The 26952-nt window shown below is 41.5% G+C and overlaps 3 protein-coding genes and 6 non-coding genes across 11 annotated transcripts in view; 1 reads left to right on the forward strand and 8 right to left on the reverse strand.

Moving 5' to 3' along the window:
- MAP2K1 (mitogen-activated protein kinase kinase 1) overlaps positions 1–12956 on the forward strand; it is a 100629-nt gene extending 87673 nt beyond the window's left edge. For both annotated transcript variants that reach the window (XM_072614654.1, XM_072614663.1), the window contains 5 exons: positions 4334–4535; positions 5408–5472; positions 10416–10477; positions 10787–10832; positions 11912–12956. In XM_072614654.1, coding sequence (XP_072470755.1) covers positions 4334–4535; positions 5408–5472; positions 10416–10477; positions 10787–10832; positions 11912–12025 — 489 coding nt within the window. In that variant the 3' untranslated portion in view covers positions 12026–12956. The remainder of the gene's footprint in view (positions 1–4333; positions 4536–5407; positions 5473–10415; positions 10478–10786; positions 10833–11911) is intronic.
- Positions 12957–15515: 2559 nt separating this feature from the next.
- Positions 15516–19268, reverse strand: SNAPC5 (small nuclear RNA activating complex polypeptide 5). Its single transcript, XM_072614703.1, has 3 exons — positions 19031–19268; positions 17325–17414; positions 15516–16441 (listed from the first exon to the last, which is right to left on the reverse strand). The coding sequence occupies exons 1-3, from the start codon at positions 19118–19120 to the stop codon at positions 16322–16324; spliced, it is 300 nt and encodes a 99-aa protein (XP_072470804.1). The 5' UTR covers positions 19121–19268; the 3' UTR covers positions 15516–16321.
- Positions 19269–20095: 827 nt separating this feature from the next.
- Positions 20096–26881, reverse strand: RPL4 (ribosomal protein L4). Of its 2 annotated transcripts, XM_072614642.1 has the most exons (11): positions 26676–26881; positions 25607–25778; positions 25154–25260; positions 24546–24684; positions 23581–23705; positions 21858–21987; positions 21201–21357; positions 20937–21020; positions 20671–20791; positions 20406–20592; positions 20096–20351 (listed from the first exon to the last, which is right to left on the reverse strand). In XM_072614642.1, exons 1-11 carry the CDS (start codon positions 26676–26678, stop codon positions 20179–20181), a joined length of 1398 nt encoding a protein of 465 aa, XP_072470743.1. In that variant the 5' UTR covers positions 26679–26881; the 3' UTR covers positions 20096–20178. The 2 variants fall into 2 exon arrangements, with proteins under 2 accessions (XP_072470743.1, XP_072470733.1); XM_072614632.1 differs by having other exon boundaries at positions 20096–20592.
- On the reverse strand, positions 21115–21183 carry LOC140521836 (small nucleolar RNA SNORD18). Its single transcript, XR_011973118.1, has one exon. It is a non-coding gene; the product is annotated as a small nucleolar RNA SNORD18 (small nucleolar RNA).
- LOC140521834 (small nucleolar RNA SNORD18) lies at positions 22142–22212 on the reverse strand. The gene has a single exon (XR_011973116.1). It is a non-coding gene; the product is annotated as a small nucleolar RNA SNORD18 (small nucleolar RNA).
- On the reverse strand, positions 23969–24041 carry LOC140521835 (small nucleolar RNA SNORD18). Its single transcript, XR_011973117.1, has one exon. It is a non-coding gene; the product is annotated as a small nucleolar RNA SNORD18 (small nucleolar RNA).
- On the reverse strand, positions 24750–24849 carry LOC140521837 (small nucleolar RNA SNORD16). Its single transcript, XR_011973119.1, has one exon. It is a non-coding gene; the product is annotated as a small nucleolar RNA SNORD16 (small nucleolar RNA).
- Positions 25346–25418, reverse strand: LOC140521833 (small nucleolar RNA SNORD18). The gene has a single exon (XR_011973115.1). It is a non-coding gene; the product is annotated as a small nucleolar RNA SNORD18 (small nucleolar RNA).
- LOC140521838 (small nucleolar RNA SNORD16) lies at positions 25861–25961 on the reverse strand. The gene has a single exon (XR_011973120.1). It is a non-coding gene; the product is annotated as a small nucleolar RNA SNORD16 (small nucleolar RNA).
- Positions 26882–26952: the final 71 nt, after the last annotated feature.

Genomic DNA, 26952 nt, shown 5'->3' on the forward strand with positions numbered 1-26952 from the left:
TGCTCCTTTGTGCCATCATGAAGAGGAAGCAGCCAGAAGCCATGCTGACTGGTTCTGATCTCTGTTAGGCCTTTTACTGTAGGAAGGAAATCCTTTTATTTCTCCCTAATAGATTCTTTTTTAAAAAACTAAGTTTTTATTGATGTTGCCTGTTTTTTACATCCCACAGTTTCTCCCGTATCCCCTCCCCCCTCCCAGAAAATCATCCCATATAACAAGTGGTATTTTTAATGTTGTAACATATTTTTATTTTTTGCAAACATTTCCCAATTACATTTAAAATATTTTCCATCTAATTTTTATATTTTTAAAAAAGTTATGTTTTTATTTTCAGTATAAATTTTCTCCCTTATCCCACCCCATTATACGTATGAAGTCACACAAAACATTTCTACATTAGCTTTATTCAGGGGGTGGGAGGGGGAAGCAAGAGAAAGAAAGGAGGTAAAAACTATGCTTCATTATATATTCTGAATCCCTCAAAAGTGCTCCACCCGGACACGGATAGAGAGCATTTTAAATCATGGATCCTTTGAAATTCTAGTGGATTATTATACAGACCACAGTTACTAAATCTTTCATGGTTGATTTCTTTTAAAATAATACTGTTAATGTATACATGTCCTGTTTCTGCTCATCTCATAAAAGTCTGCCCAGATTGCTCTAAAACTACCCCCCTCATCATTCCTTACAGCACAGTAGAATTCCATTAGATGCATACAGCATCATTTGTTCAACCATTCCCCAGTTGATGGGCTTCTCCTCAGTTTTCAGTTCTTTGCCACCACAAAAAGAGTTGCTTTAAATATTTTTGTACATATGGGTCCTTTTCCCTTTTCTTGGATCTCTGTTGCTGTGCCAAAAGGTAGACACAGTTTAATAGCCTTTGGGCACAGTGACACATTGTTCTCCAGAATGATTGGACAGGTCCATAGCTCCACCAGCAGTGCCTTGGTGTCTTGATTCATTTTCCTTTTCTGTCATCTGAGCCATCTGATGGATGTGAGGTGGTACTTCAGAGTTGTTTTAATCTGTAGTTCTCTAATTATTAGTGATTTAGTGTATTTGCCATATGACCATTGACAGCTTTGATTTCTTTATCTGAAAACTGCCTATTTACATCATTTGACCATTTTTTGAGGAATTATACCTATTTTTATAAATTTTGCACAGTTCTCCATATATTTGAGAAATGAGACCTTTATCAGAGAAATTTGCTACAAAATTTTTCCCCTAATTTCCTGCTTCTAATTTTGGCACATACATTGGTTTTGTTTGTGCAAAAACTTTAATTTTATGGAATCAAAGTGATCAATCTTACCTCCTGTGAACCTCTCTATCTCTTGTTTGGTCATGAGCACTTCTATCCATAGAGCTGACAGGTAGTTTCTTCCATGCTTCCCTAATTTGGTTATGATATCATGCTTTATATCCAAATCATGTACTCATTTTGAGCTTATCTTGGGGTCTGTATCTAGTTTTTGCTAGGTTATTTTATAATTTTTCCAGCAATTTTTGTCAAATAGTGAGATCTTTCCCCAAAGCTCTGATCTTTGGGTTTTTCAAGCTGTTATGTTTATTTGCTTCTATAGATTGTATACCTCATCTTGATCAGCCATTCTGTTTCTTGTCTAGCACCTAATTATTTGATGATTACCACTTTCTAATATACTTTGAGATGTGGTACTACTAGTCCCCCTTCCTTCACATTTTTTTAATTGATCATCTTGACCTTTTGTTCCTCTGGATGAGTTGTCTGATTTTTTTCTATCTGTATAAAGTAATTCTTTTATAGTTTAATTGGTATGGCATGGAATAAGTAAATTAATTTAGGTAGTATCATTTTTATTATATTGACTCAGCCTATCCATGAGCATTTAGTGTTTCTCCGGTTATTTAGATTTGTCCTTATATGCATGAAGTGTGTTCATATAATTCCTGTGTGTTCCTTAGCAGGTAGACACCCAACTGTTTTACATTGTTTGCATTTATTTTCAATGGAATTTCTCTTTCTATCTCTTCCTGTTGGGTTTTGTTGGTAACATATAGAAATGATAATGATTTGTATGAGTTTATTTTTTTATGCTGCAACTTGGCTGAACTTGTTAATTGCTTCAACTAGCATTTTAGTTCACTCTCTAGGATTCTCTAAGTATACCATCATATTATCTGCCCAAAAGTGATCATTTTGCATGTGCTTATTCCTTCAGTTTCTTTTTCCTGTCTTATTGCTATACCTAGCATTTTTAGTGCAGCATGGAATATTAATGGTGATAATGGATATCTTTGCTTCACCTCTGATCTTACTGGAAAGGCTTTTTTCCATAACCATGTCATGGTTTGAAAGTATGGTGTAGATGCTTTCCAGTATTGCTTTTGGTTTTAGATAGCTAGTACTTGCCATTTTAAGAAAAGCTCCATTTATTCTGTTTTCTAGTGTTTTTTAATAGGAATGGATTTTTATTTTTTTCTTAATTCATGATCTTATTTCATTTACACTAATTCTGGGTATACCCTGCAGTTCTGTCCTGGGTGTGCTCTTTCTCTAGCGTCTCACTTGATCCCCTCATTAGTGTCCATGTGTTCTGTTAACTCTATTTAGATGACTCCCACATCTATATATCCAATCCAGGTCTCTTTCCTGAACTCCTGTCTTACGTAACCATTCTACCTGGATGGCCTATTAGAACCTGAAACTCAAAAGTCCCAAATGGAATTCATTGTTTTTTCCCCCAGATTTACTATGCAGAGCACTCTAGTCTTTCCAGCCACCCAGGTATCAAACCTCTGTGTCGTTCTTGGCACCTTGCTCTCTTCCTACATATCTAACCACTTGCCTAGTCTTGTGGTTTGATCTCTACAACATCTCTTACAGATCTTTTTCACTCACACAACTGCTCTCCTTCATCACTTCACTTGTGTTACTGTAGTTCCTCAAACCTTACTGACCAAGTGTTGAACCATTTTTTTATCTTTTACTTGATGACATTATTTTCATGGTTATTTGCTTAGTCTCTGAATAGCTAATACCATACAGGAATTGTGAGGGACCTGATGCAAAAAGATAATTTGTTGTCAAAATGCAAAATTATTTTCTGGGATTTAAAAACTTCATTTTTAATTTGTGTGCTTATGTAATAGCATATAAAGGCTTGCAGAGTGCTTCCTTCACAATATCCCTATCACCTATGTATTTCAAGTGTTATTTATTCCCATTATACAGGAAAGAAAGTGAGGTTCAGAGAAGTTAAAGGGACTTCCTGATGATAGAGCTGTTTAAGGGTTTTGAGGCAGGATTTGAAATCAAGTCTCCTGACTCAGGTCTAGTGCTTTCTACTGTGCCACACTGCCTCCTGGTGGTGTGTTCTTTTAAAGGGCCTTCCCAGGTACCTCAGTGAGCATTGTATTAAATGCTGAAGATGCAGAGACAGTGACAGTGCCCTGAAGGAACTTGCATTCTCTTAGGGGAGGGAGGGCTCTAGTGTGTTACTTCTTTCTGCAGTCCTGTGAATTTAGTCGGGCAGATGTTAAACCCTATTTTACCAGTGAGGAAGCCAGGATTCAGAGATGTTAGAAAGTGACTTTCCTAGCTTCACACAGCAAGTCCACGGAGGAGCTGATCTAGAACCTGACTCATTCAGCCTCGTCTAGCCTTTCTTCCAGTGCAATGCACTGCCCCTCTAGTGAATTTTTGTGAACTTTGTCACTTCTGAGACCCAAACACATCTGAAAAAGCCAGGCAGCGTGACTCTTTTCATAATAACTCTAACCTTTTAAGATGGTGTGGCCATTGGCAAAGAGGTGTTATAAGGGCAAGGTGGGTGTGCAGGACTAGGGAGGCCATGGTCAAGGTACACATCTGGCAGGTAACTGATGTTCTGCTGGTCAGCTGAGCCAAAGTGGAGCAAATCAGAACAGTGAGGTTAGGGAGAGTAATGAACCAGAGTTGGGGAGACCAATCAGGATTAGGAGAGCAGAGTGTTTCAGTTTGAGAAGACAGCCAGGTTAGAATGTTGAAGATCATTAAAGGAGGAACAGAACAGGATACATCAATGGGTAGCAGCAGAGAAGGACCTTTTACTTGGTTACAGAAACGTGTGTGCCTTTCTTGTTTAAGTAAGCTCTCTTCCCTGACCTGGGACTGGGAAGTTTTAAAAGATAAAAACCAAAGGTCAAATACTTGGCTATAGAGAGGAGAGTAGGGGTAGTGGGAATGTAGATCTTTGGTCTCTGGGGTTAGCACTTCCCTCACTAGGACTAGGATATTTCATAAAATTATTAATGTTATTATTCACGATGACAATGATGTTTCTCTGTCTCCCCTCTAATACAGCCAGAAAGACTCCAGGGAACTCACTACTCAGTGCAGTCAGACATCTGGAGCATGGGGCTTTCTTTGGTGGAGATGGCAATTGGACGATATCCCATTCCACCACCAGATTCCAAGGAGCTAGAACTGATGTTTGGCTGTCCAATGGAGGGAGATGCTCCTGAGACGTCACCAAGGCCAAGAACTCCTGGGAGGCCTCTCAGCTGTAAGTTTCCCAGAAATAGCTGCTTGGAATTAGGGAATCTCTGACTGGCTTTGGCTTCATTCCGACAACTCAGCAGACATACTAAATGTTTATTATGTACTAGATGTCATTGCAGTCACTGAGAGACAAAAATAAATGTTATATTCATATCACATCAAGTCTATCGGCAGTGACAGGCTAAGGATCATAGGATCATAGAGCTGGAAGGGACCTAGAAGGACATCTATTCCAGTCCCTTTATTTATGAGAACATGAGGTAATGTGGCAAAGCAAAGAACACTGAATTTGAGTTAGGTCACAAATGGACCTGATATTAAGGAAGGTTCTGGCCTATCAGAAACTTCTTCATTTACTTTTTGACAGAGCAGGGACAAATCCCAGGGCTGTAGAGAGATCTCCCAGTCTGATGGAATTGACATAATCTCTGTCTTCATGAGAGTAGTCCTTCATGTACCCCACAGGAGCCTACATGTGGCTAGAAGGGCATAAAAAGGTCACAGTTGAGGCTAGTTTCTCTGACCTTGGAAGTAGAAGTGGCTGTGAGTCCTACCATCTGATGAGAGCGATCCTGGATAAGAAGAGAAGTATTCTGTTTGAGAACTAGGGAGGACTGTTGTCCCATGATATCTTCAGTCCACTAAATAGTCTTTCCCCCTATTACATAGAAAGCTCTTTCTCCACTCCGAGTGCCATCCTGTCACCCCCCATGTTCTTTCCCCTTCATATTTTTGCCTTGACAACATCCTTTCCTTGAGACAGGTATGTTCTGTATTGTAATCTTTGCTTTTGTCTTTATTATCAAGGGGGACATTACCCAGGGAGATAAGTGACTTCATCTGATAAACCCACTTTTCTCTTTCTAAAATTTGCAGCTTATGGAATGGATAGCCGACCACCTATGGCGATTTTTGAGCTGCTGGATTACATAGTCAATGAGGTAAATATAGCATGATTTCCCAAGTCTTGGGGTTTGGGGAAGTGGGAGCAGTGGACAAAATAACTACTAGGTAAATACTGAGTTGTTGATGTCTGGGGCAGGCTGAAGTTCTGCTCAGCAGTCTTGACTTGGTTCTTGAATAATTATTTTGGAAGTAATTAGACTCTTTGGCGATAATTCTAGAATTCTTTCCAGATAAGAAACCTATAGAACATCTCTAGTCAATAATGGTAGTGTCTTATAAACCATAGATCATCTGGAGTGGACTCTAGAGATTCCCAGTGTGGTTCTGCAGGCCACACAGCAGAGCCAAAAGTAAAAGCCCAGTTGTGCTCAGCACTGCCCCACCAGCCTCCAGGAGGACATCCAGAAGTGCTCCATAAAGACAGGATAGTTAGAATGGGGCCTGATTATGAAGGCCTAACATGTCAGTGAGAATTTAAACTTTATGCAGAAGCTCTGGCTACCCTGGATGAAAGGGAACTTGCACCTAGAATCACTGGTCAGTGGTTTCTTTTGTAATTTTGGCTATTCTTTCCTCCCCTGGACACAAGAGACAGTTGGTAATGACTGAGCTTTGCTCTGTACACCTGCCTTTCTGTGCTGGGTTTTACCCCCAACCTCCGTTTGGATGTATTCATCTGCTTTAGTCTTTACTGACCAGTAATCATGCGGTCGTTGCAGTGACACTGTATTTCATCATGGCCTGAACTTTGTGTCTAGCCATTTTTGTTGTCGTTCAGTTGTTTGGGTCCTGTCTGACTCTTTGTGACTGCATTTGGGGTTTTCTTGGCAAAGATACTGGAGTGGTTTGCCATTTCCTTTTTCCAGCTCATTTTACAAATGAGGAAACTGAGGCACATAGGGTTAAGTGCTTTACTTGGGGTCATGTAGCTACTGTGTATCTGAGGCCAGATTTGAACTCAGGTCTTTCTTGACTTCAGGCCTTGCATTATCTATCCGCTGTACTACTTGACTGCCCCTAACTAAAGCATGGGGCTTTCTTTGGTAGATTTGGCAATTGGACAATATCTCATTCCACCACCAGATTCCAAGGAGCTCGAATTAATGATTTCTGTCCAGTGGAGGGAGATGCTGTAGATACACATTAAAATGCATTTACTCTGTGATTCTATCTTCTGACTCTGAGTCTATAGTGGTTTTGAACTGATCTGTCACCATGACAGCATTGATTCCCTCCCAAACTCCTGTCCCATCTGGTACTGGCACATGATAGGCATTCAAGGGAAGTGGGTGACAAATGGGGGAAACAACCTAAAGCACTAGTGTTTCAGCTTTCAGTCTCATCATATAATCTTCTGATCCTTTAGCTGCTGATTAGATCAGGGCCATCCTGTTCCCCATATGTGAAGGATAGGGTAGGGAGCCTGCAGCCTCGAGGTCATTTATGGTTAGGGTGAGAATCATGTGGCCTTCTAGGGCTTTGGGTGCGTGTGGCCTTTTGATTGAATCCAAATTTTACACAGGAAATCCTTTTATTAAGGGGATTTGTTCTCTGAAGTTTGGATTCAGTCAAAAGGGGTCACTTGAGGACCTCTTGGCCTCAGTTTCCCCACCCCTGAGGCTCAAGAAATGAAATTCATGAGCTGTGCTAATCGGGGTGGGTATGGACTGTGGATAACTGAATTCTTTGGAGAATCCCAAACCCTCCTTTACCTTTGTTCTTCAACCTTTCCTCCTTTCAGGTCCCAGTGAACTCTTACCAGTCTGATGTGATTTTTCACAAGGATGATACTTTAAAAAAAAAGTAGTAATACAGTGAAAATTCAGTTATACAGAACTCTTGCCCAGCTAAAACTGCTGATTAAGTTGTGCTAAACTTTGGAAAGAGATAAATTAGAAGGGAATAAGTTGGTATCAGTAACTTTATTTAGAAATGGGATGTTTAAGAAGTTTGAGTCATGGTTTCTTTATTAATAATATTAGGATATTATTAATAAAAGGTGTCAGTGACACCTTCTAATGCCCAAGACCCCTCATGCAATTCATTCTGTGCTTATATGCACTTAGAAGGGTGGGCATTCCTCAGGTGGCACTTAACTCTGACTAGTTAACAAATAATGAGAAAGAATGAATATTATAATCAGAGTTGGATCTGTTCTAATGAGGTGCTAAGGGCCGTGACTTTGATCACGTCATCTACTTCCAAACCACCCTCTGCCTTGGGCAATTTATTGAAAGAAATTACCTCCACCCAGATGGAGCCGAGCACTGTGGGCCTCTCCACCTGGGTGGGGTCTGAACAAGATAGTTAAGATAATTAATATAGTCTTATGATAAGCCATGTCCTTCAAAGACTGAATAGGCTTCTGAAAAAATCTTGGACCTAATTCAATAATTGATTATTAATATGAGAGAGAAATAATCACTTCTCTCAGAAAACAACTCTCTGGGTGTGTCCCAGGCCAGTGCCTCTTCAGCCTAATGCCTTACTTCCCCACAGGCCTGGGCAGTGGTGGGGATGCCTCTTTCAAGACACATATCAGTCACTGGGCTACACTGACAGTGGACATTCGCATCAGTCTTAGAGATGTTTTTAGCAATAAGAAATCAAAACCATTTTCTACTTTACTTTGCTGAGGGTTAAAATTCACTATATGATCTCCATCCCCCTAGCTCACTGTGCATTTTGTCACTAGATGTTTTACTGTAAATACCTTTTACTGTAAATACCTTATGTTTGTTGAGCATGTGTAACATTTCATATCCTTTTTTCTCCTGGCAGAAGTGCTAACAAGCAATTAAATGACCAAAAGTTAGGTAATATAGAAGGGAGAAAAGGATGAAAACAAAGGGCCTGGTTAACCCTTAGCCTGAATCATACACTTCTTCCTAACTATGATAATGTCTGCTGTGATTCCCACCCTTATCTTTTTCTCCTCCTCTCTGTCCTACCACAGCCATTCCCATTTTCAAATTAAAGATAAAATATATGTATTTACTTAACTTGAATGATCTGGTCAAATACTCTGTGGAATTTCTGTGCTTCTTCATCCCTTGAAACAGATCCACAATCATTTGTAACCTGCAATTAATCTTCATGGTGATATTGTTTTCTTACGTTCATTGTGAGCCCTACCAGGTGAAGTGACTGAGTGTTTGTTGCCTTTGTCCACATAATGAAACCAATTTTTTTCGTCACTTTTCCAAAGAGAACATGTAAGCTTTCCTCTCATTTAGCAGCTTCATCTCCTTTCTCTCTTCTGGTTTCTTTCATAATGAGAGTGTTCATGTGGGATGTCGTCCCATTTGTGCAGTAGTGTGTTGACATGCCACTGCAGGATCGTAGATTTAGAGCTGACAGGGAAGTTAGAACGAGAGTCTGGGTCCTTTACAAATGAGGACACTGAGCCCCAGGGTCACAGCTTCTGAGAGTGGGTCTAGGTTCAGATGGAAGTCTTCTGACTCCCAAGTCTGACACTCTAGCTAGTAACCCACACTCCATACTGAGCATTAGACAAAGACTGTTATCAGCAGCTTCCTGTTTGTACTTAGTGATCCTTAGCGACCTCTGCTTCCTTTTTCCCACCACTCTCTCATTATCACCACAGGCATTTTGCGTTTTTGTCCATCTTGTCTGTTGCCGTGACCAAATAGTTATTATCTCATGATGGAGCATCCATATTTAAACTGGTTCCATTGCTGTGTCTGTACTGACTCTGACAGCATGTATTCTGGCATAACCTTAGACAGCCCAGGTCACTTGCATGCTACAGTGAGACATCAGAGTAAGATTATTGTAGTTATTTAGTATGTATGGAAAGTGGCAAATGAATGGTTCACAGGAGAGAGGGAGCACTTCAGGAGAAGGTGGAGAAGACTCCAGAGAATAAGTGGCACTTGAGCCACCAGGGGAGGGAAACCTGTATCCAAAGGCCATATGTGGTCCTCTAGATCCTTAGGTATGGCCCTTTGACTGAATCCAAACTTCAGAGAACAAATCCCCTTAATAAAAGGATTTGTTCTGTAAAACTTGGACTCAGTCAAAAGGTTACACCCAGCCTAGGACCTAGAAGGCCTGGAGGCCAAAGGTTCCCCATCCCTGAGCTAGACTTTGAAGGATAGTCAGGTAATGAATTTGGTAGAAGAAAAGGGAGGGAAAGGCATCTTAGCGAATAGTAAAGAGCAGCGTGGACCTGTCTGGCCATAGAAATTGTGAGAGAGAAGATTGAAAGGCAGGTTGGGGCCAGATTGTGGGAGTTGATTGGATGTAACTAGGATAATTTTAGGGAATTTGAAAAAGTCTTCCTTTCCTTGGTAGGGAAGAAATAGGGATAGGGAGAAATGGCCTAGCTCATACGTTGTTATCTCTGATAATAAAATTCTAGGCCTCCTTGCTGATGAGATTGTAAGAGATTGTAAAATCCTTGCCTCAGTTTGGTCGTTCCTAAAAATACTAGCGGGCCAAGATCGTCTGAACATGATGATCTTCCTGGAGATCAGAAAAAGCTTTCCTTGTAAGGACCCCTTTCCTAGAGTGTTTGAGGAACATTCTTCTAAACCATTCCCCTCATAGAATTAATGTGTGGTGGCTTTTTTTGTTTACGATAACTACGTCCCCTTCCCATGTAGACACATATTTTTAGGAAACTTTTTTTCTTATATATGGTTAGAACTGTTAAAGATGATCTAGCTTCCCTCCTGTCACTGATTAGCAAATTAGGTCAAAATCACCATTAATTATACTGCTAAACATCTTCCCACCAAGTATGTGCAGTGGGGTACCTGATTCCAACAAGATGGACTATCTTGGTGTCATCACACCAGGGAGACTGAACTGTGTCCTACCTTTGTTAATAGCTCTGGGGTAAGCCTTCCCTAAGGCAGAGGGATAGAAGAGATAATTTACTAAGGACCAGCCTGTGGGAGGGTTCAGTGACCACTCTGGAGAGTTAGGTCTGATGTTGTATCCTGTCTTTCAGCCTCCTCCAAAGTTGCCCAGTGGAGTCTTTAGTCTGGAATTTCAAGATTTTGTGAATAAATGGTAAGTTGGCTTCTTATTCTTAGAAAGTATTCTAAAGAGTTTGGTTTTTAGTATTGGACTATATTCCTCTGTAAGATTTCAAGATTTGGCTTTTTCGGTGGTAACGCGCCATAGCCTGTTTCCCCTCTGGTTTATTCTCCCATGGGCTTCTGGGTTTATGTAAGTCATGGGTTATAAGACTTGTATAAGGTAATCACACTGCACATTATATTGAGCTTAATAATTTATTCTTTGGGGGTTAATTTTATAGAGACTGGTAACTTTTTTTACCTTCAAAGAGAAATAATTTTCATTTGCTCTTCTTTTAAGCCTAATAAAAAACCCAGCAGAAAGAGCTGATTTGAAGCAGCTTATGGTAAGTAAAATCTTAGTAGATTTCTCACTAATACTGTTATTACCCCTAAGGAAGGGTAGGGCCAGGGCAGGTAGAATCCAAATTAAATTAAAGGCAGTATTGAAGGGGAAAAAAGGTTGTTGACCTGAAAGATGGTCTCATCTACTTCCTGTGATGGTGGGGAGTTTTGTAGCATGTATATTAGTCCATTCATAGCCATAGTCATCTTCCTTCACTTTCCTGAGCCAATTCTCAACGAGTAGCAGTGGGTGGGAGACCCAGTAAGCTTGAAAAAGCTCAATTTATCATCTTAACTGTTGTATTCCTTTTGAATTTTATTCTTCTTGATAAAAATAATTTTTCTTATTCTGAACTTAATAAGTACCAAATAAAATGACACATTTCTATATACCTTACAGGATAGGAGAGGATTATATAGGAAATTGTCAATCTTTGTTACATAGAGTTTACTTTTCTTTTAAGGTATATAATTGATTCAGATATGAACCTTTTAAAACTGTCCTGCTTGTCTGTAATTTCTGTTCCCATTTCGGAGAGTTCCCTAGACCTCCTCTTTTCATCCCCCCTTTAATAAAGATCTCTTTAAATAAAAAGAAGGAAAAAATATTTGTAACATATGTCCATAGTTACACAAAACAAATCCTCACATTTCCATGTCCAAAAACGAAATGTCTTACTATGCAACTTGAGTCCACCACTTTATCAGGAAATGGGCAGCATGCTTTATTATTACTGCTTTAGAATCATGATAGTTCATTACATTGATCATAACTGTTTGTCTTTACAATGTTATGGAATAAATTGTTCTGGCTCTGTTCACTTTACTCTGCATTAGTTTCTGTAAGTCTTCCCAGATTTCTCAGAAACCATACCTTTCATCATTTATCGTGGTACAGAAATTCTTCAGTATGTTCATACACCGTAATCGGTTGAGCCATTCTCCAATTCACAGATACCCCCTTGATTTCCATGTCTTTACTGTATCAAAAAGAGATAATGCATATGTTTTCACACATACCAAACCTGAACTTTCAGTGCTGACCTAATGTTGCTTCTTCTCCACATTTTCTCACATACAGGTTCACGCTTTTATCAAGAGATCTGATGCCGAAGAAGTCGATTTTGCAGGCTGGCTTTGCTCCACCATAGGCCTTAACCAGCCTAGCACACCAACTCATGCTGCTGGTGTCTAACGTGTTTCTGTGGGAAGCTGGAGAAAGGCAACTCCCTTACCCTGTTGTGCAAAATGATGCTACCTTAGGTCCTATTTCTCATGCTTTCTCTGTTCAGATGTGCTTTACCCTGTGAAGAAGGATGAAGAACATATAGCATGTGCCAAATTCTGTTTTGTTTTTTTAATTATGATTACTCTCTTGGAATTGGCTTTGCATTGGGGGCTTCTTGTTTGTGCTAATGATCCCCAAAAGTGTGCAATGTTGAGTTAGTGACATTTTGATGACAGTGGATATTCTTTGCATCACTGCTCTTTCAGCCTTAGCTGGCTGACCTTGTGATTTTTTTTGGGAGGGGAGGGGGTGATCTTTTGACACTTGGTACTTCATTCTCTCAAGGCTTTTTACCCTCTTTTCCTGAAAGTGGAAGGGAGGAGCCTTGAGATGTCCTTCACAAGCAGTGCATGGGAAGCATGCTTTTGCTGCTATGAAAACAAGCATTAGAAAGTGGATGTCACGGTGTTGTAATCTTTTTGCTTTCTGTGTAGAATCCAGCTGTTTTCCCCTAAATCAAGTCAGAGCCCCGCACTGCCATAATAGCCAGGGCTTTGTCAGTCTGCTGTGAGGACTTAGAGACTTGTGGCTATATTTCTGTATTTATTTTTAAAATATTCTCTGTAGAATATTCAGAGTTGTTTGGTGGCGTATGTCTCTTAATTTTTGACTGGCATTTCTAAAATAGTGGGGTTTTTTTTCGAATGTCACCAATGGATCAAGTCATTAAAGTTCATCAGATTTATCTTCCTCCTAATCCAATTACAGAATATATTGTAAGACAACTGTGTGTATAGTGCCTAAAAATTGTATGGAGATCCTTTTAACCATTTTATTTTCGAATGTTTAACAAATCTAATCTCCTATTCTAATAAATATATCATCAAGTTTAAAAGAAGAGTTGAAAAGTAGTGATTTCTGTGTTTTTATCATTCGACAGGAAAATGATCATTTTCGTTTCTTAAACCTAGCTGAGCCGTTTTATGTGGGAAGGTAGGTGAAAATAGGAAGCGTTGCAAGGAAGTGTTGGACCAAGAAACAGCTTGCAACTTGCTGCTTTGGGTGCCTTCCTGTCGTTTTGTGCTTCTAGAAGCCACATCAAAAATGATTGCAGCAGTGTTCAAAATCTCTCCTACCATGCACCCTTATCTATAAATAAGCAGCTTCCAATAGCTTTCCTCTTGAAATATGAAAGGACCTTATTTGTCCTTCCTGCCCACTTTTCTTTTTAATTCAGTTCAACTTTATTTTCACTTTCACATTCTTCTCCCCTCCCCACCTTGCCTTTTCAAGGCAAGAAAAACCAAAATCTATTACAAATACGTATAGTCAAATTCCCACATTATTCATGTACCAAAAAAAAGAAGAAAATGCACTTGTCTGCACTCTTATCAACTCTGTCTGGGTGGATAGAATGTTTCATCATGAGTCCTTTGAAGTTGCAGTTGGTTAGTTATGTTGATTATTTACTGTCTTTCGGAGTTGATTCCAATGGTTGTTCCTGTATATGCTGTTTTCCTGGTTCTTCTGCACACTTCATGTTACATCAGTCCGTATGAATCTCCCCAGGTTTTCCTGAAACCCTCAGCTTCATCATTTGTTACAGCAGCGTTCCATCACAGTCACATAGCATACGTTGTTCAGCCATTCCCCAGTTTCTAGGCATCTCATAGTTCCCAGTTCTTGGCCACCACAAAAAGAGCCACTGTAAATATTTTGTACACATGGGTCCTTCTTTCCTTGGTCTCTTTTGGCTACAGACTTAGTGAATCACAGAGTCAAAGGGTGTGTACTGTTCCAGTTCATAGCTCCATCAGCAGTGCATCAGTGTACCTGTCTTCCTGTATCCCATCCAGTGTTTGTTATTTTCCTTGTTGTCCCAGTCAATTGGACACCCACTCATTTCTTTTCAAAAGTAAATAATGGCCGGGGGAAAAAAATCTCAAGACAAATCTGCTTGAGCCTTGGGAACCTAGCTCTTCAGTCTTCTCTTCCCATTCCCCTCCCCAGTATAACACGTGTGTTTGAGTGGCTATAACAGATAGCTGGAGCATTCTTTTATCTTCTAGAATTTATCAGTGTCTTCAGGGTGCAGGTGTTTATGTATAGTGGCTCTTCGGACTTGTATCTCTTTGTTATTTTCTAATTATATGAAAACCGTAGCTCTAGAACACTCAGATACATGTTTAAGAATACAGCATAGCCTTCCTCACCTGCTCCTTATTCCCATCCCACCATTTATTTGGAACTACCAACTTAAGGAATGAGATATTTTTGAAATGACTAATGAAAACCTTTTCTCATTTACTGGCATCAGTAGGACGGACTTTTACAGCACTTTTGTCATATAAAAATGTGAGAATTGACCTCTTAAAAACATCATGCTCATGGCACTAAGGGGTAAGAGGTTGTATATACTTTCAGTAATGTGCTAACGCTCTTCACAGGGGAACAAGCTGAATTTTATATTATAGCTCTCAGTAAGTCACCAAAAGACGAATGATTTCTACATTCCTGGCAATTTATTCCTTCTGAGGTTTTTAATGATTCTTTCAATGGTTAAGTTTGGGTTTTGACTGCATGGTAAGACATTGCCTGAACTTCCTCCCTCATTTTTAAATTTTTCTCCATTAGAGTAAAACTGCGCAGCCAATGAAAACGTTTGACAAAGGGGATTTCTGCCGTATCAGATGAAAAACAATCTGGGAAATACCTTCTGGTACACTGATCCCTGACCTACTAGATGCTAGAGCGAGAACTTGAATGAGATTTTTGTGATCCTATTAAAAAAAGGACATATGTTCATGGTTTAAATTTCTTGCTACATTTTAGAAAATGAAAAATAGTTTTTTATAGGTGTAACACTACATCAATGAATTGACTTAAATATTCTGGTCAGTTTTCAGGTTTCATAGTGGCAATAATTTATATCATAAATCCTTGATTACTTTCACTGGCAGCAATCACTGAAGCACCGATCAAGATGAGTTTCGGCCCTGATTAAGTTTAGTTTTCTCTAGTCATACCCTATCTTAGTGCAACTAAGAATATTTATACCCTCAAGCACTTCTCTGATGCAGTCTTCCTAGTTTGGGTTCCCAATATTTAGAATTCATTCAAAACTTTTTTCTGTTCTGACTAAAGTGAATAGAAAATAACTTTTAAAATTTAACATTAGATAATGTTTTCAAAGAAACATGTTTGGTTCAGTTTCTGATTCCTATGAGAGGGGTTTCTTGTTTAATGAAGACTTAGATTTTACAACTGTATACATAGTCGTTTTGGGAACAGTTGAAAAACTGCACAAAAATGCCTGTGGTTTTTCTGTGTTTGGGGCTGCTATGTTTTGTTACTTGTGCTGTGCAAATTTGAACAACTAAATTAACTGTATCCTAAGTGAGAAGAAAAAGCACAGAAATGAATCTTGACCACAAATGAGAAGTTTTTACATGCCTTATTTCTTTAGCCATTTTCTTTTTATTGTAAAAACAAATCCACTCAAGTGTATCCTAAAACATTTTTTAAAAATGGCACATTTTCTTAAATACAAAAGTAATTTTTAAAACAATTAAATTTTATTATTATAATATGTATTCTACAAGAACATGGTTTGGCTCTTCTTTGGTATCTGGAGACAGCATTTTCTACCTAAAATTTACTCTGACCACATTTTACCCCACAGTGTGGTAATTCAAACTAAGATATGCTCACAACCACACCAAGCAGCATATCGTGTACTCTGTGTTCCTCAGAGTGGCATTTAAAGAGCTTATGCTTTTTATATGAGAAGCTGAATCCCATTATACCTTTTCTTCCCCTTTCCATCTTCTAGATTTTAGAACTTAGAACATGGCCTTACTCTGTGCATAAGGGAGTTTAATAGTATGTCTTTACATGTTAGAACAATATGAAAGGCTGGCTAACATTTAAACTTTTCTGGTTGCAAATACATGAATAATTCAATAGAACGTCACATGGAGTTTTATCTGTAGAATGTACACGTATCTAATATAACTTACTTATATGAACTTGACCTTTTTTTCCAATGGTAAAATGTAGATCCCTGAATTTCCTACCTGCAGACAGTTTTTGTTTTAACTCAACACTAAGCTTCAGTGGGCTACAGTGTCATTTTAATAGTGCATTTTTCTGAGAGTTCTTCATTCCCTGTTAATAGGCCATGGAATGGTTTCTATGAACAGAGAAAGTTCATGAATCTTAAAGTTAATTTAGATAAATAATTCTGATTTTTGCCTTTCTCCTTTAGGAATCGGATTCTTCCTCTTCCTCTTCCTCCTCCTCTTCTTCTTGAGCACGGTTTCTTGTGCTTAGCTGCAATTCAGTTTGATTGATGGAAGTTTCATTGTCTACCTGCACCAAGAGCTGATGTGCCAGAGATCACATTAATATTTTTTTTTTTTAAAAAAACCAAACACTTAAAAAAATGCCAGGTCTTAAAACTAGACTTTTTTCTCATCTCTATCTTTAAGACACTGAAGAATCAGATTCACAGAGTATAATCACATCCCTACATTTCCTCAAATACCTTCAGATTAAATGTTTTAGTTAATAGTTAATAACAAACATAAGTTTCGGTAGGTTATATGACAGGAGGCAGACTAAGGCTCGTGAGCCTTATTTCTGAATGATTTGAGATTTATTAAACACATATCTTTTATGAAAGAAGAAACAGATGATTCCAGCAAAATGTCCCAGGGCCTAGTACTTATGTACTGTTTAATAAATGCTTGCTGAATGATTATCTCAGGTCATTTGATGGGAGAGGGTCCGTTTCTGTCCCATCCTGAAGCTAAACTATATTGCTATCCAAAGGATGGCTTGGTATCTAAGGTATCCATAGAAATTAACTCCTCGAAGTTACTGAGTCTGGTCACTCTTTCTAGCATGTTTATTACAATGTGTATGTGACATTCCCAAAGTGGCAACAGCTTTGATACATGACAAATTATATTCTTCCACAACATTATGTCTGGAATTATTAGAATAACTGTGATGACAGAAGAACAGAGGGGAGTAAGCAATCAGAAAAATGGTAAAGACTGAGTTTGTGCAATGACTAAAAGCAAATTAAAAACTAACTGGTTTATTAACCTAAGCAGTTAATGAAATTCTTCATAACTTTCTAAAGTCCCTCAGTCTCAAAAATGTGATTTTATATTGATTTTTTATTACCAAAAGGCAGAAAATTATACCATTAACTCTGAATTTCAGTTTTTTCCACAGTCCCACATTTGCTTATGCTTACATTTTCTGGTTCCTCTGTTAGAGGTGAAGAATGGGTCATCCTTTCCCCATCTCTGGAGCTAATAATTGATTGAAGGGCCAGCTCTTCAACCTAAAATATGAGACATCTGGATCATTTTGCCTAAAACTATTTACAATGAAGAGGAAAGAACAAAGCTCGCACTGTATGCTAAGGGAGGGGAAATGAAACAGTCCTATGACCGATCTCTGCCCACCAGCAGGTGGGAAGAGCAAAGCTCCTGACATGCACTGTCCTTGTAGTGCCCTCTCCCCCTTCACCTCCCTCCCTGGACAATTCAAACTGAATTGCCTGAGAAGCTTCTGCAGCTGAGCTCACATGAAGGCAAGTACTACCAAGCCTGAACATCCCCAAGTGGAACAGGTGACTCGGGTCTCTTTCTCCTAGTCTGTTAAAATTTTGTGTCACCAGTCCTGGATCTAGGCAACAAGGAACCACAAAGAAGAGGTAGCTTTTGTGTTGGCAGGTGTAGGAGGGAGAGCATGGGTGACTTAGAACTGGAAGGAACCTTTTGAGATCATCTACAACTCCCTTATTTTCCAGATGAAGTCCTTCAATCCATTAAGGGACTTGAATTATTAAGGACCAAAGTCAGACTTCCAAACCCCTTACTCTTTCCGCTAGTATGTAGCACTTCGGAGTACGCAGAAGTATAATGCCAATCCTTGTGCAACAATGTAGCAAGCGAAGACGTGCAGACGGGAAAGATAACTACCAAGTTCAAGTTCAGACCAGACAGACTCCGGCCTTAATAGGAAGGCGTTAAGAAAGTGACCGGAGAGGTGCAGAAGTGGATGACGTTGGAGAGAAGCACCTTCACCGGCCTCCCTGGGCCCGGGGGCGCTTTCTAGCTGAGATGGGGAGATCCCTCCCAGTCTACCCAAGTTCTTTAAACACCCTACATCACTGCCAAGCCGCCCCATCTGCTGCAATCCTGTTCCTCCCTCCGGATCGCATTCCAATGCCTGCTCTTCCAAGACGTTTTCAATGATCTGCAGTGAGCAGTTCTGAACTATTCCTTTTACGGCCCCTGAGGGAGTGACTGCATTACGGCTGGTAGTAACAGATGAACATGCGTTTCTTATATCCCCTATTAGGTCATGTTTCTTGATAGCGAGTACTGAGATTTTCCCAGGAGATCACTTAGTTTGGAGATCCGTTGTCTAGTCAGAGGTGGGGAGCCTGCGGCCTAGAGTCCGGTCCTCAAGTGCGGCAGGGCTCCAGGTGGCCTCGAGGCCGCGGGTTCCCACCCTTGACAGGAAAGGAAAATGAGGCTGACAGAGATGGCTTGGCGGTTACTTCCCGCCCCCCAGGAGAAAATGTTTTATATTTTTACGTATTTTTAATTTACTGACCTGTGTACATCTCGTGGTCCCGCCCCGCCCCCCCCCAGAATGCACTTTGCGTGTTTGTTCAGGTATCCCCAGCTCTCTGACTTGCCCAAGGGAGCACGAGCAGAAGTCGGGGGCTCCCCGGTTTCACCCCTGGGTACCAGAAGGGTTAGGGTGCGGAGTCCTGATCTGATTAGGGTGATGAGACGGAGCCCCCCGGCCCGGGCTGGAGAGGGGCGTGGCCACTCGCCTCCACGGCCTGGACCTCGGCCACGCCTCTGCTCGGCCTCCCTCCCCTCCCCCAGGGGGCGGCCCCTCGAGGGGCCCCGCCCCGCCCCAGGCCCCGGGGTCGCCGACCTTGAGCCGATTGAGCTGGTCGTGCAGCGCCGCTTTCACCCGCAGCAGCGTCTCCTCCTCCTTGCGGAGTTCCTGCAGCCGGCTCAGCATCCTGCCCGCTCTTCGCCTCCGCTGCGCCTCCCTCTCTCAGGCCGAGCTCGCGGGGACGCCGTCCGACGACAGCGAGGCCCCGTGCGGAAGAGGCCGGGCAAGCGGACATCTTAGAAAAGGGCGGCTGAATCACTTCCGGTTCCCGATGGGCCCTGAGCGTGGCCACCGGAAGCGATTTCGGAGAGAGATGGGAAGGTTCCCCCGCTCTTCAGTTCCAGTGAGAAGCCGCACCTTCCCCGTTCCCCCACAGCTGCGTGGACAGTCTGGGCCTAGAAGTGTTCCAGGATGGGATCTACCCTAGACTGAGAGACGGCACCGGGGCCGCCTCCCACGGCCTCCGCAGCCTGCCGTCCCCGGTAACACGGCGAGGCTGCTCCCCTGCCGGCCGCCCCCTGGCGGCAGCGGCTCCTAAGATGCGCCCCCATTCTAGGCTCGGCCCTGCCACCCCGTGGCCACGCGGCCGCGGTCTTCCTCGGACAACCCCCCCCCCCCCCCAGCTCCAGAGCGCACCCCCGCCCCCGTACCTCTGTCCCACCTAAGGGACCCCATCGGGGGTTTTCTTGTCAATGCACTGGAGGGACTTGCCATTTCCTGCTCCCACTCATTTAACAAATTAGGAAACTGAGGCAAGCAGGGTGCAATGGCTGACCCCGGCCAGCGTCTGACTTCCTGCCTGCAGGCTCGGGGATGCCGCCCTCATCCTTTCCGGTCTGCACCCCACTCCCACGCGGTTTTGCATATCGCCACTCCCCACCCCCCTCCCCCGGCTGGCTCCCTACTGGAGGTTATTGAATGGTATAGTGTAGCAGGCAGCACCTGGTATTTGATTAACAAACACCCTGGACTCAAGGCTACAGCACCACCTATAAAGCGACCAGGTGGATTCAACCTTTGCTGTGATAGAAATGATTGTGAAAGCCTGAATCTGCAAACACTGAATACTTTCTAAAAAAAATTTTCAGTTTTTTTCCCAAATCCACTTTGAATATTTATTCTTTAGAAATCCACAATATTGACATAATGGATTGTGGCCCAATGGATAAACTGACAGGGTGAGTTTATGCAGCAGGCTTCTTCTCAGCTGCAGGCTTCTTCTCAGCTGCAGGCTTCTTCTCAGCTGCAGGCTTCTTCTCAGCGGCAGGCTTCTTCTCAGCGGCAGGCTTCTTCTCAGCGGCAGGCTTCTTCTCAGCTGCAGGCTTCTTTTGGGCACCAGGCTTCTTCTCAGCGGCAGGTTTCTTTTCAGCCACAGGCTTCTTTTGGGCACCAGGCTTCTTCTCAGCTGCAGGTTTCTTTTCCCCAGGCTTCTTGGCCGCTGCAGGCTTCTTTTCTGCTGGTTTCTTCTGCCCTGGAACCTTCTTTGCTCCTGCCACCTTCTTACCACCCACAAGCTTCTTCTTCTTCTCCTCTACGGCTTTCTTTGCTTCCTTAATCTTCTTTAGTGCAGCAGCTCTTTTATTTTCTCTGATTCTCCGCTGAAAAGGATTGAGAAGAAAATAAGGGAACCCAAAAAACTGAACCAAAGAAGAAAACCAGTGATGTGCATGACTTACGTTCTTGGCCTGGCGCAGAATTGTATTCCGGCGCATTGTCTTGGCGTACGGGTTCAGTTTCACCATGATTCTCAAGTTCTTCAATGGGTTCTTCTTGAGTACTCGTCTATGAATCTTTTTGCTGTTAAGTAGCAGATATATTTTGTATTAACATACTTTTAGAGACAGTATTCTAAGCTCTGGAAGTTTTTTCCATTCATCACTAATAAGCAAAAGTGGAGCTCTAACTACCACTGTCAAGGTGAGATGTGATAACTGTTATTTACCGTGGTGCTCGGAGGGCCCTCCGGATCTCTGGGCTTTTCAAGATCCTGGTAAGGTCTGTGTTGGTCATCTTGTGCATGGGAAGACTAAAAGGGGCAAAAATTCAGATGTTTCTTATGAGAATCAGGGTGCTTTGTGTTTAAAAGTGAAAATCTGAAAAAAATTCACCACTAAAAGACCAGAATCAGAACCTCCGCTAATATCACAGGCTTCAGAAACATGGACCAATTAAGTGGAATCTCATGTTCAATTTAGAAAACACTTACTTGTAGTGACTCTTCAGAATAGCAGGCCTTCGCCATGTACCATACAGGTCATCCAACTTGCGGAAAGCACTTTCAGTCCAAATACAGAAACGCCCCACATGCCCACCAGGAGCAAGTCTCAAAAGATTCAATTTACTCACATTAAGTAGAGTGATACCTAGAAGGTAAAGCAAAATGTGAAGAACTATTTCACCATATATATCCCATCTACCTTTCTTGCAAGATAAACAAGGCATTAATATACCAACAAATACTAAATTACACTGAAACATAATACATATCACAAATGAAATTCTTTCCAATATAGTTATAGTGCATCAACAAAATATCAGAACCTCCAACAGAATCATGTATTTCAGGAACAGATTGAAATAGAATTGCATCTTTACAGGACTATTTTCTACATTCATAGAAAAAAACCCTACATCCTACTGTAATGTGACCATAATTCTTAAAGGCTATGCTAGTGGACCTTAAGCTCTGGTCACTCATACTCAGGCAGAAAAAGAATTTCAAATATGGCCAAATTTAAGAGGGTCACAAGAAGACTGCCAGTAAATTTTTCAGCTAAAATTTGGATCAGGCAGAGTGCTCACACCAACGAAACCAACCATTAATTCTTAAAGTACCAAAGTATATCAGGGGGAGAAAAGTTACCAGGAATGTTTCTGAAGGCCTTGATAATGCCATTGTCTTCATTATAGATGATACAAGGTCCCCGACGCTGGATTCGACGACGGTTTCTCATTTTACCCTTACCAGCTCTCATACGCTGAGAGGCATAGACCTTAAAAAAAAAATTAGAGAAAAATGGAAAAAAAATGTATTTCAAGAGGCATCTTATTTTAAAATTTCCCTTTATTTAGCACTAAGTAACAACTCTTAAACTGAAAATACATCAGATTTAACTTCTTCCCAATGTAACTACATACAGGCTACCAAGTATCAGAACTTCCACAAAATCACGTTGTTTCAGAAACACGGACCATGAAGTGGAATCTCATCATTACAAGGCTGTAATATTTGGAGGCAAAAAACCAGATTGTTTACCATGATGTAACTCCAAAAGACTCCTGAAGGCCAAACCCATCTTTTCCAATTCCAATTCACTTGTCCCTCTCAGGTTCAACTAAAATGGACCTTAAAGTGCTGTTCCTCATAGAAGATACTCTATTCCCCTCCCTCTCTGCTTTGCGCTGGTCACTTCTCATTCCTGGAATTACTATTCAACTTTCTTATGAAAGTATCCTTTATTTCCTTCAAGACTCAGCTCAGAAAACCACCCCTAATATGAAATCTTTTCCAATTCACCTCCACCTACCAATTCCACCCCCTTTCAAAATTAGCTTGTTTCCTGTTTCCTCTCCTGACAGAAAGTTAGCTCCTTGAGGCAGACACTTTGTTTTCGTATTTGTATGTCTAGCACTTTACACATATTAAGATGACCACATATTGGAGAGGATGTGGGAGAGTTGGAACACCGATTTATTGTTGGTGGAGCTGTGAGCTCATCCAGCCATTCTGGAGAGTAATTTGGAACTATGCCCCCAAAGGGCTATCGCTTCTAGGACTGTATCCCCAAGAGATCATAAAAATGGGATATTGTAATGAAATACTATTTATTGTGTTATAAGAAATGACGAACAGGAAGATTTCAGAGACGCCTGGAAAGACTTATATGAACTGATGCTGAGTGAAAGGAGCAGAACCAGAACACTGTACACAGCAACAACCACAGTGTGCAAGGAATTTTTCTGCTAGACTTAGTCCTTCACAAGCAATGCAAGGAGCTAAAAAATTCCCAATGGACTTCTGAGGCAAAATGCTTTCCACACCCAGAGAAAGAACCATGGAACTGGATCACAGAATGAAGCAGACCATTTTCTTTTGTATTGTTTTATTTCTAAATTCATAAAATGAATTTATTTCATTTTAATTCTTCTATTCAACATGACTAAAGTGAAAATGTATTTAATAGGAATGTATGTGCAGAACCTGTATAAGATTGCACAACGTCTTGTGGGGGGGGAAGGAGGGGGAAAAAGTCTAAGATATATGGAAGTGATTGTAGAACACTGAAAACAAAAAAATTTTAAAAAAAGAACACTGGAAAAAAGGTTACCACATGTATTAGAAATTCCATTTTATAGATGAAGAGGCTTAAAAGAAGTTGTTACTTACACAAGGGCAACAAAGGTATGAAAAGTCTCAGGGGCAAGGAGTTAACTTTTATTTCCCAATTCTAGATCTCTTTCCATTATACTAAGCTGCCTCTGAAAACACTAAATAAAACCTGAATATTAAAACATCATTTTCCAATTTTAGATGTTACTTGTCTATACTACTACGAGACTAGATCCGATGTACCCAATTAGTTCACCTTTTTGATGTCATTCCATGCTTTCAGCTTCTTAAGCAGCAAAACTGCTTCCTTGGTCTTCTTATACCCCTCGACTTTATCTTCAACCACTAGAGGAAGTTCTGGGACTTCTTCAATTCGATGACCTGAATAAATTATCTTATTTATTACACTTGGTCCATATTTCACAGAAAAGTAACTTTTGAGACATTTTTCCTGACCATATCCCAACAGTTAACTTGCCCATCTATCAATTATCCGATGTTGGTAGCATAGTAAATAGAAATCTGGGGATCAGGAAGCCTGGAGCTAAAATCTGATCTCAAACCCTCTCTTGTCCTAGGTAAGCAGAGGGGCGAGTGTGATTTCATATATCCATAAACATCCTAGTTCTATGGATGTACTACACACTATCAGAACTTCCATACAAATCATGTCGTTCAGAAACACGGACCAACGAAGTGGAAATCTCATCATTTCTGTGTAGCACTGAACAGTTACTTAACCTGTTTCAGCTTCTTCATCTGCAAAATGGGGATGACAGGAGCATCGATATTGCAGGGTTTGTTGTGAAGATCAGATGAAATACTGTAAAATGCTTAATACAGTGACTGGCACACATCAGGCATTATTCCCTTTGCATATCACTAGTTCCCAAAACATAGATCTGGGAAGTGTAATTTCAAAGTTCTCTACATTCAAATGGGGAAACAGAGTAAACAGACTAACAGGGTAGACTAATAGAATCAATAAATGCAGTCAAGATTCCTTAAAATAATGAAGAAACACCCAGGGAATATTCAAAGTCACAGGCAAAGCCAGCTGGTGAGAAAGGTAGGACTGGAATTCGATTTATTTCCATTATTTCACCAAACCTATCAGTGAATGTATTTCACTAAAGTATATTATCTGAACACCCCCAATATGAGAATGAGGCCTGTATTTCAACGAGTGCCTTTCACTCAAACCATTCTAACCAAACATACCTTTTGACATGACCAGTGCCGGGAGGGCAGAGGCTGCCAGTGCAGAGCAGATGGCATAACGTTTTTGCGTTGTATTCACTCTTCGATGCCAACGGCGCCAAGTCTTGGTAGGGGCAAACATGCGACCACCTCGGCACATCTATTTTTCCAGTCAAGAATTTAACGTGTCACTTAAAAAATTTTAAAAAACTCTTACTTAGATCTTGCTCAGAGAAACATTTTCAGCAACCTTCTGTATCAGCTTCCTGACAGCAGGCAACTGTCACTGAACACAGAGTAAGGCGCAAATTACAGCATCATAGCAAGCTAATTTTCTTTTATGTCACAGGCACCCCCCCATTATGAATATTTAATGCTTACTATATGCAAAGTCCTGAAGAGATACCTTACACACACACACACACACACACACACACACACACACACACACACACACACACACACACACACCACAACCAATTAAGTTTCACTAGCCACCCTGCAAAATTGCTATAGGGAATAGCACAGGCCATACACAACTGACCAGAAAACAGTTTTACATCCAAGTAACTTTCATCACTAACTTCCCAATACCATATTTAGGAAATAAAAATGAAGAATAAGGATACATTTCCAAAAGCACCCTGGCCAGAGCGGTGAGTACCCCCACCCCGAACACGAGGAATTCGAGCAACAGCTCTGCCAGTGCCCCAAGACTCAGCACTGGTTTGATGACCTGAAAAATAAAAAACGGGTAAAGGAGAAAGGCAAGTGAGATTTCATATATCCATAAACATCCTAGTTCTATGGATGTACTACACACTATCAGAACTTCCATAAAAATCATGTGGTTCAGAAACACGGACCAACGAAGTGGAAGTTTCATCATTTCTGTGTAGCACAAAAACAAGGTTTCCCTGTGGAGCTACACCTCGGACAACTCACATGAAATTATAATTAGAGATTCAATTATAATGTGAGTAGTTTCTTTTTTTGGCTTTTAAAGCCCATACTTCTCCAAATTCACGGTTGTTTTTTTTTTCAATCAAAATCCAAGCGCTCTCTCTCTCTAAAAGCCATACCTGCTAATTCGCTGACAGCATACGGTTGCCGGTTATTTTTTCTTAAGTTGGTATGAACAAAATTCACAATATCTGGGCGAATGGGAGCCTTAAAGACAGCAGGCAAGGTCACATTTTTGCCAGACACTTCCCCCTTTTCGGAGTACACAGATATCAAGGGACGCACGCAAGCCTGGGAAAGAGAGAACAACATGCACTTCAGAGTCACAGGATTAAGGAAAAAAGTCACTTTGTTTCCAAGAATCCCAGACCGTCGCTCAGCTTCAAGCAGTCATCACCCAGAAGGCGCCAGCTTACGGACAGCAGGCCACTGTCCCTGAGCGCCAGGTAAGACGCAAATTACGGCATCATGGCAGCGAGTCTTCTCAAGCACGGAGGTTTAATAGAGGTTTCGATGCTTCCAAAGAGCTCGTTAGAGACTTAAAGGCAGCCAGCCGAACCCAAACTCTTCAACATAGCCTAACAGGTTCCGGATGTCTGATGCGCGCCCTCATCAGGGATGCCTTCGTTCCACCCAAGCCAGGTAAGTGAGTGTGCTCTGGATCCGGTGCCCGTCAGCTAAAAGACGCTACCCACGCGCTACGGCTCCCTTTCTATTAAAACATCATTCAAGTACAGGCGCTGAACTCGGCCAGCCGTCCCGCAGACCTCGGCGCGCTTCTACAGGACGAGGTTACCGGTTTCAAACCAAAAAGGCCCCGGGAACGCTCAAGGCCACGTGACGTGGATGCAGGAAGGCTTCAAGCAGCCCCCTTTCCTCACGTTCGGTCCGAGCAGGCCCAAGGCGCCTTTCCCGGACCTGGGCCGCTCCGCACCCCAGCGGCTGGGCGCCCCCAGCCCGTGGAAACGCACACAGAGGGCCCCACAATTTTTGCCCGTGCCCGCAAACCCACGTTGCTCCTAAGATGGCTGCCCTGTCGCCCCACCGCCCACCCCACCCCAGAGGCGGCCTTCTCGGGGGCTCGAGCTCTTCTCCCTTTTTTTATATGGATTCCACCGTCCGAGGTACCAGGCTTCCCACCCTAGCTTCACCGCGTAGAGGAAGCGCTCCCGGACAGCGCTCACTCACCATGGCGGGCACCGGAGAGTAAGAGCCACGCTCCTCTCCGCCCGATGGCTCCCGCAAGAAAAGGAAGTGTCCAGCACTCACTTACAACTATATGTATCCCTCCCCCTGCGCTCTGCACCGGCTCAGAGCCAATGGGGAGAAGCGGAGCACGTCCATACCCAGCTTTTATTTTCTAAACACATCACTTATTCCCATAGAAGTGAAATTAATCTGTTAAAACAATCCTGAGGTCTTTAATATAGGTTAGACTTCAGGGACTCATTTTTCGCGGAATGAT

Source organism: Notamacropus eugenii, chromosome 1 (genome assembly GCF_028372415.1).
Source record: "Notamacropus eugenii isolate mMacEug1 chromosome 1, mMacEug1.pri_v2, whole genome shotgun sequence".
In the NCBI taxonomy this organism is placed as follows: Eukaryota; Metazoa; Chordata; class Mammalia; order Diprotodontia; family Macropodidae; genus Notamacropus; species Notamacropus eugenii.